General features: G+C 55.4%; 1 protein-coding gene across 1 annotated transcript in view; it reads right to left on the bottom strand.

The window, feature by feature from the left end:
- Positions 1-6,563, bottom strand: part of Mgat5b (alpha-1,6-mannosylglycoprotein 6-beta-N-acetylglucosaminyltransferase B) — a 69,418-nt gene extending 62,855 nt beyond the window's left edge. Inside the window, exons 1-2 of the mRNA XM_031352750.1 lie at positions 5,818-6,563; positions 1,823-1,935 (exon numbers count right to left, since the gene is read on the bottom strand). Coding sequence (XP_031208610.1) covers positions 1,823-1,935; positions 5,818-5,885 — 181 coding nt within the window. The 5' untranslated portion in view covers positions 5,886-6,563. The remainder of the gene's footprint in view (positions 1-1,822; positions 1,936-5,817) is intronic.
- Positions 6,564-12,252: the final 5,689 nt, after the last annotated feature.

Here is a 12,252-nt window from a genome sequence, read left to right as displayed (position 1 = left end):
CACACCTGAATGTATGCACACACACCTCTAGTGCACACACCTGAATGTATGCACACACACCTCTAGTGTGACTACATGTGTTACCTAGGGGCTCTTTCCCTTCTGTGGCATGAGATCTAGGGTTTGAGCTAGACCCTTCCCAAAGCCAGGACAGGGCAAGGGCCATGAGGTGGGGCCATGAGGTGGGGCCATGAGGTGGGGCCATGAGGTGGGGCCATGAGGTAGGAGCGTCGTTTTGGCCCAGCCATCCAGAGGGACGAGCAGAAGACCCAGAGCCCAGACACAATTTCCCATCCTGAAATTTCTTTATTCTCACCCTAGGTTCTTGAAGCCCAGATAGATATAACCAACATCTAATGGGGGTCTAAGGGCATTCCCAGCAAGCCGCACATCCTTCTATGTCCTGAGCCCCCAACCATCCAACCCTGATGTTCCTGAGCCCCCAACCATCTAACCCTGATGTTCCCTTCACAAGGAGCCTTCACAACTGCCCCACCCCTTCTCTAACCTCAACCACTGAGCATCTCCTGGGCAGGGACACACCTCATGGGTCCTCCTGCTCCCCTACCACCCCTTAGCTGGAGCAGCCTCCCTGCCCCATACACTAAATGTTCATAGAAGCTTCACTCTGCAGTTGCAGCACAGGATCGCCTCTCCAGCTATCTTAACACAGGCTCAAGGCCACCCTGGAGAGGCAGTGCCCTCTCCCACTTACCAGACGGAGACTCTAGGCTTAGATACTGAGGGGTCTCTGGAAGTCGGACAGTTCTGCTTGGCTGGAATGGCCACTGATGCTAAGTATGATCTGGCTTCTGAGAGCTTTTGAGAGTTTAAAGACTCATGCTCGAAGCCAAGGAATGCAAGGGAGGGTGGCTAGCAGATGGCATAGTAAGTGCCACTCAGAGCCCATTTGAGTGGACAACCTGCGCTGTTCAGCATGCCCACAGTGCTCATCCCCAGAAACCAAGAGCCAGGCAAGCTCAAGGAGGTGATGTCCAAGAGAGGCTCTCTAGACAAGCAGAGATCTCACACCACCAAACAGCTCCAGAAGCCTCATTTGCCTCAGTTTCCCTCCAGACCACGCTCCTCCTTCACACTGCCGGGTGAGAGAGACCCTGTGACACACTGCGCAGAACCTGGGCATCTGTCTGCTCCCAGCAGCCCTGTAGTAGGGGCAGAGTCGAGGACTCCCAGTTACCTTTGAGCTGTGTGCCAGCCAGCACAGGGCCTGGAGTTTCTGCACACCAGCCCATGTGCAGAGGATCTTCTCTCTCCCTGCCCCTCTCCTTTTCTCTGTAACTTAAGAATTTGGCAACAGTCCACAGCTAGAAACTAGAGATGCGGGTTCCAGCCTGTCTGGTCCCAAGAGCCCACACTCTGTGTCTCCATTCCACACCTAGCAAGCGTCATGCGGGCCAGAGACAGAGAAGGACCATGTGAGACCAACATCCCAGACAGGAACCATGTAGCCCTTTGCAAGCCTGTCCCCTACCACAGTCTTGCCTGGTGAAAACTCCACAACATGGGTCTCAGAGAGACAGGTGCTCTATTCAAAGACACCAACCCAGACACCCTAAGGAAGATGACACGGGAGTCCTTCTGACCCTTGGAGATCCTCCTTCTTGGCCTTAGAATCCTGGTGGCATGCATAAGACCAGAGCCCAAGCAGCAGTATGTCACAGTGCAAACTCAGGACCCCCTTCTCTTACACATTTGCGTGTTCAGAGGCCAAGGTCCCAAAACACCCAGGAGCTTGGAGGCATCACCCCTCTGACTTGAGAACACTCATACTTCTTGTTGGTTCTCCGCACCCCCAAGATACCTTCTGTGCGGATGGTGAAGGGCGAGTCCCCCAGGCGCCGGGCAGAAAACTGGCCTCCCAACGATGTCATCAGGAAGCAGAGAGTGAAGAAGCCAATGCCCAGGACAAACAGCCTGCAGGGAGAGAGGAACATGGTGGGCCAGCAGGACACACAGCCATCCAGTGTCCTAGTTCCAACTAGAAAAAGCACAAAAATGTCCTAAGCTTGAGCCAACAAGCTGGGTGAGGGGGTTACAGGAGGCGCAGGAGTTCAAGGTCATCCTCAGCTACATAGCAAGTTTCAGCCCAGCCTGGGCTATGTGAGATCTCAAGCCAACAAAGAATCAGCAAGTGAGAGAAGGGAGCTTAGGGGTGCACAGAAGAACCAGGGGTGGGGGCGGGGCGGGGCAGGCGCTGCGTGAGCTCCCAGGCCCAGGAGGTTCCAGCTCAATGGGACATTAAAAAATAACAAGAATCCACATATAAGTAGAAATCTGAGCCAGAGCCAGACTCAAGATAGAGGCCAGCTCATCTGGAGTAGCAAGTCCTCAAACTTCGGTGCGTGGATCAGCACTGGCTCCCCAGAACAATTAGAAATGGATATTCTGGGGCTAGGATATAGCTCAACAGTAGAGCATTTGCCTAGCATACACTAGAGCCTAGACCCAGTCTCTAGCACAGGCATAAAAAGAGAGATGGGGAGCCGGGCGGTGGCGGCGCACGCCTTTAATCCTAGCACTTGGGAGGCAGAGGCAGGCGGATTTCTTAGTTCGAGGCCAGCCTGGTCTACAGAGTGAGTTCCAGGACAGCCAGGGCTATAAAGAGAAACCCTGTCTTGAAACCACCCCCCCCCCCAAAAAAAAGAGAGATGGGAAGGAAGGGAGAGGGGACATTATAGGTCCTCTTTCCTGGATGAGAGGCTGGGACAGGGCAGGCTATCTGCTTCATCCAGCCCCGCAGTGACTCTGGTCCACACTAACACGTGAAAAACTCTGGTTCAGACTGGACAGTGGCTCCCATCAATCACCTGGGCCACCCTTGGCACTGCACACACAGCCTCTGCCATCTGCCATGAGCTCACTTGTCCTCATAGGGTGGCACATGCCCCCAACACTCTTAGGTGATACAGTCTCAAGGCAGGGCCACATCCCCTCTGCCCCCCCCCACACAGACTTCTCTATCAGTCACACACACCCTGGTTTGTCAACCTGCATTACCAAAGTAAGGGCATCTTCCCACCCTGGCATGGAGTGTCACACAAGTGTGCCTGCAGTCATGCAGGGAGGGGGAGTGGGCCAAAACATGACATCATGCATTCTTCCAATACACAGTCATTATCTAAGAGGTGCCAGACTCTCAAGTAACCTGAAATGACAGCTGGAACCCAGGCTCGGAGTCCCTGCTCCAAGCTCTGCCAGACCCAGTGCTCCATGCGAAGGTCCAAACAAGACTGAGCCAGCATCAGAGAGAGTGCAGGGGAGGGGAGGTTTTGAGACCCCTAACTCATCAGAGGACTTGATGAGCTGGCAGAGCTGAAAGGGGACCCTCCCTTACCCCCAGGCCAGAGTGAGGAACCCCACCTGATATAGAACCAGGATAACCGAGGGGACCCCAAATCATGTCAGGTGCTTCCACCTGCCCCACCTCCACTCTGTCCCCAACCCAGGGGCCCGTTTGTAGTCTTTCTGCAAGACTTGCTTTACACATTTTAATCTCCATTATTTGAAACCGACAGAGTAGTGTTTAATTAAAATCTGGTCCATTAAGGAAAACACATAATTGCCAAAGAAAAGACAAAACAAATTCTGAGCCCGTATTTAAGGGAAGCTGTTAGAAACTGAGTCAGCGAGGGAAAGAGGACCTAGACTCAGAGGTTCCCAAGAGCTGCTTCAGGGACAGCTGCGCCCCTGATTTGTGTGTGTGTGTGGGGGGGGATCATGGTGAACTGCAGTGGGAAAGATGGGACAAGGGACACTTCTCTTACTTCGCGGAGGGACCTCACTGAATCCCTCTAAGCCCAGAGTGGGGTTCAGAGCACACTGAGGGAGATCTTGTGGGAGACTCACTCTTATCCTCTCAGCCTAAGGACGGAAAAGGGGGCACTTTCTGTGTTCCAGTCTCTCAACTCCCACCCTGTCTCAGCCATGGGATTGCATGTAGGGTTGGAGATACAGGGTGCTTGACATGAGGAACGTCTACACCCTCAGCCCGGACTTTGAGGCCCCAATACACCTCCTTAGCATCTCTCTCTACCAGTTACCACACCTGGGGTCTAGGGCCCCCCAAAAGCAGTAGTTGGTCATTTATAGTGGATACGATGGCCTCGTCCACACAGGCAACATATCAGGGCACCTACAAAATAAAGGCCTGGCCAGGAGCTCTGCTAGAGACAGCATCCCCAGACCTCCCTTGGGGATAAATGAAGTTAGGGTGATGTAATCAGAGAGCTGCCCCTGGCCTCCAATCTAAAGTTCGGAGAGAACCTGAAGAAGACTGATGGCGGCGGGTCTCCGCCAGCCTCGACAAACCAGGAGGCGAAGTTAAAGGGTTGGAAAGGAGCTGCAACTGCTCTGGGAATCCCATCTTCCAGTACACAGGAGGGAAGCCCGGCTCCGGGCTGAGGGAGCTGTCTGTGGTGCTGGAGACCGTTGCCCGCGATCATCACACCCGGTCCGACCTCAGAAGCCCGGCTTCCAGCGGGCTACAAAGCTGGCTTGGGATCTGAGACCAGCCAGAACCCTCTCAAGTTGCCCAACAGGGCAGAATCCAGGGCAGCTCTGGAAGAGCCAGAGTCTTTCCCTGGCCATCTTAGGCCGCCCGGGGGTTCCTGAGACACTCAAACCCTGCCCTCAGTCCTCCGGCTCTTCAGACCTTTGCATTCACACAGACAACCTGACTGCTGCTGTCCCCGGAGGCTGCCATCTCAGCCTCACAGAACCGGGCCCAGCATGCTGATGGCAAGAGCCAGGTGGGCCACATCTCTCCAGCCCCAACCCAGCTGGGTACAGGAGGTTGTCTGGAGGTATGGGGATCAACCCAGAGCCTAGGAGGGAAACCAGCACCTGCCTTAATGTTTATGACTGGACTCCACCTGTGGCCTACTCCCGAGTCCCACCCCCACTATGGTGTCCACCTCTCCCTCTGTCTCTTCTGGGGTCCAGTTGTCAAACAAAGCAGTACTCCAGTCCCCCAGACACTAGCACCCTCTCCCCAGCCTAGCCTCGGGGCCTAGCTCTGCTGGAGTCTGAGAGAAGGAAGCGGGGTCCCTTCCTAGGACCAACAACAGGTCTTAGTGAGGCTCTCACAAACTGCACCCCTGCCTGGCCAGGACTGTCCACGGGAAGGGAGGGAGGGAGGGGGGCGTCCGCGTTCCGTGCACCTGCTATGCCTGTCTAGTCTGCTGGAGATCCACGGTTGGGAGTGAATCCTGAGCAGAAGAAAGAGGTCTTTGCCCCAATCTTGCGTAAGTACGTTCCTGTCAATCCCAGGTTTGTCCCCCACCAGGAAGATGAGTGAGATGGGGGTGGGGGGAGGAAGGGGGATGGACTAGGCAGAGGATGGGCGGGCCGACCTAGGAGACAGACCTAGGAGACAGACGGGACACCGGGGGTGCTTCCTAGGCACCCCACAATAACTTCGCAGCTCAGATAGGACCGCGAGATGAAAAAGACCTCAAGGGGCAGGAAAGGCACTTGCTGGCCGGAGCCACTTTGGAGCACAGGACCTTGATCTTGGTGTTTTCTGACTCCATGTTCACCCCTCTATACCTGATATCATTCCAATCTTGGTCAACTCAAGAAAGGTCCAGACCTGCACCCCCGACACACACACCCCAACCCCATCTAATTCCGTTTTCCCATCTCCGTGGCCCTCAAGAAAACAGACTCGCGAACATCCTTTGCCACCCGAACTTGCACCCCCTGAGGGCCCAGGACGGTGCGTCCGACCTCGCCCAGCTCCACGAGACCCCTTGGGGAGGTCTTGACCTCCCTGCGCCAACCAGTAGAGAACTTTACCGAAAGGGTCTCAGGGTGACCAGGCATCTTCTGACCATTATCTTCCCATCGGGGTTGACTGTGATCATTGTTCAAACTTGTCTGGGCGAGAAGCCGGGGGGTGCGAGGCCGGACGCACCGTCCTGGGCCCGGCTCTGGTCGCCTCGGGAACCGCGAAGCCGCTGCGGGCCGAAGCCAGGGGGTCGCAGCGCCGAGGGCGCGCGGGGCACGGTGGCTTCGCCGGTCTGCAGCCCCGCGCGGGGGACGGCGCGGCCTGGGCGCGCAGGGCAGGGGCTCGGCGAGAGCTCCGGGCCGGGCGGTCTCTGCGTCTCCGCCCTCCCCGCTTCACATTTTGGGGAAGGCGAGGCGGCGCGCCCCCAGATCGCCGGCCGCGCGTCTGCCTGCGAGGCTCGCTGGCTGGGCGGGACGCGAGGCGCCGCGGCGCGCAGACGGGCTTCCCGCGGCGGGCGCCCTCATTCCCGGGGCCCGCGCCCTCGGAGCCGGCTAGAGGCGGCCCCAGGCCCGCACCCTGGCCCCCCGCACCTTCCGGCCGCGCCGCTCTGCAGCCGCGCGCCGCGCCGCGCCCATGGCTTTGGGGAAGGACGGCTGCGCGCTCGCCTGCCCTCGCCCTCGCCCGCTCGCCCGCCCGCCCGCTCGCCCGTTCGGCCACCCGCGCTCCGAGCTCCCGGCTCCGGGCTCCCGCGCGGCGCTACAACCCGAGGCGCCGCATTGTTCCCTCTGAGGAGGCGGCCCGGGAGCGGCCTCGCGCTTCCTCGGCGCCTGGGCGCCATCTGGTGGCCGCGGCCTCGCCGCGCTCCCTCCCCGGGCTGTGCGAGGAGGAGGAGGGGGACGCGAGCGCAGGATCCATGGCTCTGCGCCCCTCCCTGGACCATGCAACTTCCTAGGGCAGACAGCAGTCCCAAGAGCTGAGGCTGCTCCGGTAACTGCCAAGCGCCGGGGAGATGGGAGCGGAGAGGGGACGCTTGTCTCTCCTGCGGGCCACGAGCACCCCCCCCCGTCCTACCTCCCCAAGAGCTTCTGTACCTACGGCTTCTCACCCGCTGATTCTCTCTCGGCAACACCCACCCACCCTGAGAAACTCCCCGAGTCCTCCCACTTCTCACTTGTCTATAATAAACTGGGGCTGTGGCATTCGTGTCGTCAGCTGTACGCCTGAGGTCTAGCCTCGGATCCTCTCAATCACTGAGTTAACGGGCTTTCTAGTATACAACTAATGACCAAAAAGCTCACCAAGGCTCTTGAAAGTCACTTCCCAAACTCACAGGCTTGAATTTTAGCATTGTTGAGCCCTGCGCACACCCTCCCTGCATGCATGTATATGTGTGTGTGTTTATTTGTGCTGGGTTCTGGGGCTAACCATCTTACTGTCCTGTCACTTCCTCACTTAGAGTTGATGTCAGTTTGGTCTTGACAGCCAGGAATGAAATTATCACCCAGGCTGTGGCAGCTGGAGGCACCCAGACAAGAGGCGTGATTTAGAGGCCCAGCAGAGACCCCATCACCCTCAGACATTTCCTTAGCCAGCCGGCTGGAGTGACCGAATTTCCCTCCGCCATCCATCCACCATCCATCCGTCACTCTCTCACTGAGGCACGGTCAGCCTGTCCTTGTTCAATGCAAATGTGCTACCTAGCCGAGAGAACACATCAATTCGCCAACACGGATTTATCGCCAGTTTTCCCGTTGGCGGGGGTGGGGGTGGGGTAAGGCAAATAGATAATGGGACAGATGTACGCTGGTGGAGAAGCAGACAAGTAATCCCCGCTGGTAAGGAAGGGCTCAAGGGAGGCAGGGCAGGCTGCACAGGGTCTGGGGATGCCAGGGTGGATGACCCAGGCTAAGGTGGGAGAGAATACGGGTGTCCTAATTAGGTTTCTATGGCCGAGATAAACACTCTGACAGAAAGCAACTTGGGGAGAGAGGCTTTGCTCGGCTAACCATCACAGTCAATCATGAAGGGAAGTCAGGGCAGGAACTCAAGGCAGGAACCTGGAGGCAGGAGCTGACATGGAGGCCGTGGGAGTGCTGCTACAGACTTGCTCTCCAGGACTCCGTCTGCTTTCTACAACACCCAGAACCACCTGCCCAGGACGGTACCTCCACAGTCGGTTGGGACCTCCTACTTTTTTTTGTTTGGTTGGTTGTTTTTTTGTTTTTTTGAGACAGGGTTTCTCCGCGTTCTCTGTGTAGCCCTGGCTGTGCTGGAGCTCACTCTGTAGACCAGGCTGGCCTCGAACTCAGAAATCCACTTACCTCTGCCTCCCAAGTGCTGGGATTAAAGGTGTGCGCCACCACTGCTGGGTGACCTCCTACATTATTAATCAAGAAAATGTCCACAGGCTTCCCTATGGGCAGGTCTGATAGAGGATAGAGGCATTTCCTAAACTGGTAACTCTTGCATGTGTCAACAATAACAACAACAAAAATAGCCAGAGCAAAGGCTTCCTCCTGAGCTGGGGAGAGGGCTCCCTTTATACTCTTCCTGGTGAGAGTCATGCCTGTCTGGTCTTGGGCTGTGCTAATCTAGCCTGATCACCATAAGGCCACGAAGGCTTTGCTAGCTCTTCAAAGTCAAGAACTTTGAATGTGGTCCAGGGAGACGGCCCAGCCTGGAGAGGCGTCTGCCACAGACTGATGACCTCAGGACCTACAAGGCAGAGGGAAAGAACCCACCCTCTCACATCCCCCGACTTTCACACATCATGGCGTACATGTGACCACACACATACACACATGACAAAAAAAAAGAATGTCTCTTCTGACCAGCATGTCCCATCTCCCCAAGCTCAAGGGGGTTTGTTTGTTTATACCGAGCTGATGTCCCTGAGGGTCGTTTGCCTGGTAGGTACGACTGCAGGGCACCATCTGGGGAGGTGAACTTCCGTCAGCCATATTCTTGGACTTAGAAGATGGAAAGCCAGGTGTGACGGTGTCCATCTTCCATCTAGCATCCTGGCTCTTGGGAGGTAGAGGAGAAGGATCGGGAACTCAAGTCTGGCCTTGGCTACACAGTGAATTTGAGTCCAGCCTGGGCTACATGAGACTCTGTTTCAGAAGGAGGTAGCTGTCCACTGCCCTCCTCCTCTGGGTCTTACTCTATTAGAACTGCCCTGTAGGCAGCAGAGGGCTGGCCCGCCTCTGCATTGGGCAGCAGGCTCCTAGCCAGTGGGGATGCAGAGGAAGAGCGAGGGTTACTTGCTATGACAGATTGTCTAGTTGTGTGCTTGCTTTTGCCAGCCTGTCTCTGCAGGACAGCTCAGTGCACATGGCCCCCTTGCAGGGCACAGTAGGGGAAAAATTATGAATCTCATATTATGTAACCTTGAACACAAGAGCTCTGTGCCTCAGTTCCCCCACTGTGACTCGGGCTATTTATAGCACTGGCTTCACAAGGCTGCTATGTGGATGCCTGCCATTGTTACTGTCTGCAGTAGCTGGCACCGCTGGCGCCCGCATCTCCTCTACGTTCGCCTCTACACACTAAAACTCCTGTCCATGAGACATCCCTTCCGTTCTGCCTGTGAGGAGAGGCTGTGGGGATATGATCACTTTCAGGGAGAAGATTGGGGTGCCCCCAGAAACACCCTGCAGCAATAGATAGATACCCTGCCTGGGTCCCACTTAGGTGTGACACTGAGCCACGTGCCCCACACACTCCTGGTAAGACAGCGCTCTCATTGCTGAGTTGGCCATTGCTCTGTGATGCCACGTGCCTGGGAATAGCCACCTTCTCTGTCCCGTGACAACTGTCAGTCTTCAGCCAATATTCTTGGGGTCAGCTCTCAGACAAACTATTGCCCTTGAGTCCCTGTCTCAGAACCCCCAAACCAGAGCCTTGCAGCATGGACCCAGGGTCTTCACCCCTGGGCCACCACAGATTCGGCCATGGAACCCGGTAAGACCGAAACTTCATTCTAACTAGGTCCCTGATGTTACACTGGGGGCCCATCTGGGCTTTCCCTTGAGGCAAAGCCTCACATAGCCCAGTGTCTTAGTCGCTGTTCTATTGTTATGAAGAGACACCAAGACCAAGGCAATTTAGGAAATTTAACTGGGGGCTTGCTCACACTTTTAGAGGGTTAATTCATTATCACCACGGTGGGAAGCGTGGTGACACCCAGGTAGCTATGGTGCTAGAGAAGTAGTTGAGAGCTTACAGACAGCCATCAGAAGGGGGTAGGGGGGCGGGGGAGGGGAGACTAGACCTGCCCAGGACTCTTGAAACTTCAAAGTCCACTCCCAGTGAGTGACACACCTCCAACAAGGCCACACCTCCTACTCCTTCCCAAACAGTTCACCACCTGAGGACTAAGCATGCAAGCACATGAGCCTGTGGAGGCCATTCTCTTTCAGGCCCCCAGGTAGGCCTGAAACTGTCTATATACTGAGGCTGACTCTAAACTCTGATCCTCCTGCCTCTACCTCTCCAAGTCCTGAGATCACAGCCCTAAAGTACCACATTCACCATAATTTTTTTGAGACAGGATCTCTCTATATAGCCCTGGTTAGCCTGAAACTCACCATGTAGGCCAGGCTACCCTCAAACACACAGAGAGCTGCTTGCCTCTGCCTCCCAAGTACTAGAATTAAAGGCACGTACCACCATACTTTCTTCCTTTTGGTTTTGTTGTTGTTGCTGCTGGAGTTTTTTTGTTTTGTTTTGTTTTGTTTTGTTTTTCGAGACAGGGTTTCTCTGTGTATCCCTGGCTGTCCTGGAACTTACTCTGTAGACCAGGCTGGTCTCAAACTCAGAAATCCGCCTGCCTCTGCCTCCCAAGTGTTGGATTAAAGGCATGTGCCACCACTGCCTGGCTTCTTCCTTTCGTTTTTAAATGTTAATGGGAAGGGTCCCTATGTAAGCCATCTTGGAGCAGGCAGTAGAAACGGAGGCAGGCCTGCTGGAGGGCACCTCTAAGGATGTGTCGGCTCGAGAGGGTTTCTGACCTGGGCTGCCGTCCTCTCCGTCCTCTCCGTCCTCTCTCCGTTACTTCCTTCTTTGCAGGAGACCTGCTTTGCTTCAGCATCTCTCCAGGCATCTGGGCTGAAGGCGCAGGAGAAACCCAGAGTCAGCAGCGGTCCCACTGCTGATGAGTTTCTCTGCTGAAAGTGTAAGAGGCTCCTCCGGAAAAGATTAAAAAGTAAGAAAGGGACCCCTATTCAGGGCCTTGGACCAGTGGGCACAACCTACCAGGAAAGCCACTGAAGGAAGCTGTTGCCTAGGCTACCATAGCATACCAGCATGAGAAGAATAGCTTAAATCTGCAGCCATGCACTCTCTGAATTCTGGAAGCCGAAACTCGGAACTCACAGCGTCAGAGGGGCTGAATCCTTCCGGGAGCTCTGGTGGGGATGCTGCCCCAGCCCTTCACAGGGACCTCATGGAACAAGACAAAGTGGTTAGAGATGGCTGAGGACCTGTATCCCCTGAGGACTGCACAGACAATCACTGCTTTGTGTGGCCATGGGCCCAGCTACTTGCTTCAAACAAAGCCAAAATTCTGTGAAGTTGCATAATTTAAAAATGCAGGCTCAATATTTTTAGAACATTGTGTAAGGCCAGTAAAATCCACTTGATGGTCTGCTGTACAGCATCTCTATGGATGCAACATCCATCCAGAGGCAGACGAGGATCTGTGGCCACACTCATTTAGCAAGGCCGGCTTCCTGGGGTCAAGCCCTCCTCTTTCTCTTCTCAAGCCCAGAGACACAAAGACAGACACAGACAGACACATACAGAGACACTCCGACACACAGACACACCCACACCCACACCCTATCTTGCCTAGGAAGGAAAGTGAGTACTGGATTTAATGTGGAAGCCTAAGGGTAAACTGTTTCCCCCCCCCGCACCCCCAATGGACACCCCCACCAGAGTTCAGTCAGGGCCTATCTGGCCATCAGACCAGACTTCTCTCCTGCGTTCCCAGGGCTTCAAGAACCTTCTGCAGCTCATAGACCTGGGCAGAGGAAGCAAGCCGTTTCCGGAGTTTGAAATCCCCATTTCATGTGTTCATGATGCAGCAGCAGACAGCACATTACGAGGCAATAGGCCATTGTCCTTTGCTGGAGTGCGGAACATTAATAATGTCGTAACAGCATTTACCGACACCGCACACAAATCATCAACGGCGCGGGCGGGAAACCCAGCCCCACACCCTGTGCCCAGAGCCAGTCAGGGAGGGCCGCTTCTCCAATGCATATTTCATGCTTTCTGTTTCACAACATTTAGGCTAATCCTCCGATTGAAAAGCAGCGTCTGGGGTTTATTTTTATTTATGCCAGAGAGCCATTCTGCTGCACAGCTTGTGGGAGCTGAGAACAGAGCTACTGTACCTTGGCAGTTCTGCTGGGAAGGTAGCCGCCATGTGTGTGTACCTACATGAATTCATCCCTGAATGAGGGGAGGGGAGAGGGAGGGAGAGGGAGGGAGAGGGG

Source organism: Mastomys coucha, unplaced genomic scaffold (assembly GCF_008632895.1).
Source record: "Mastomys coucha isolate ucsf_1 unplaced genomic scaffold, UCSF_Mcou_1 pScaffold5, whole genome shotgun sequence".
Taxonomy (NCBI): Eukaryota; Metazoa; Chordata; class Mammalia; order Rodentia; family Muridae; genus Mastomys; species Mastomys coucha.
This window is presented reverse-complemented; position numbering and strand designations above follow the sequence as displayed.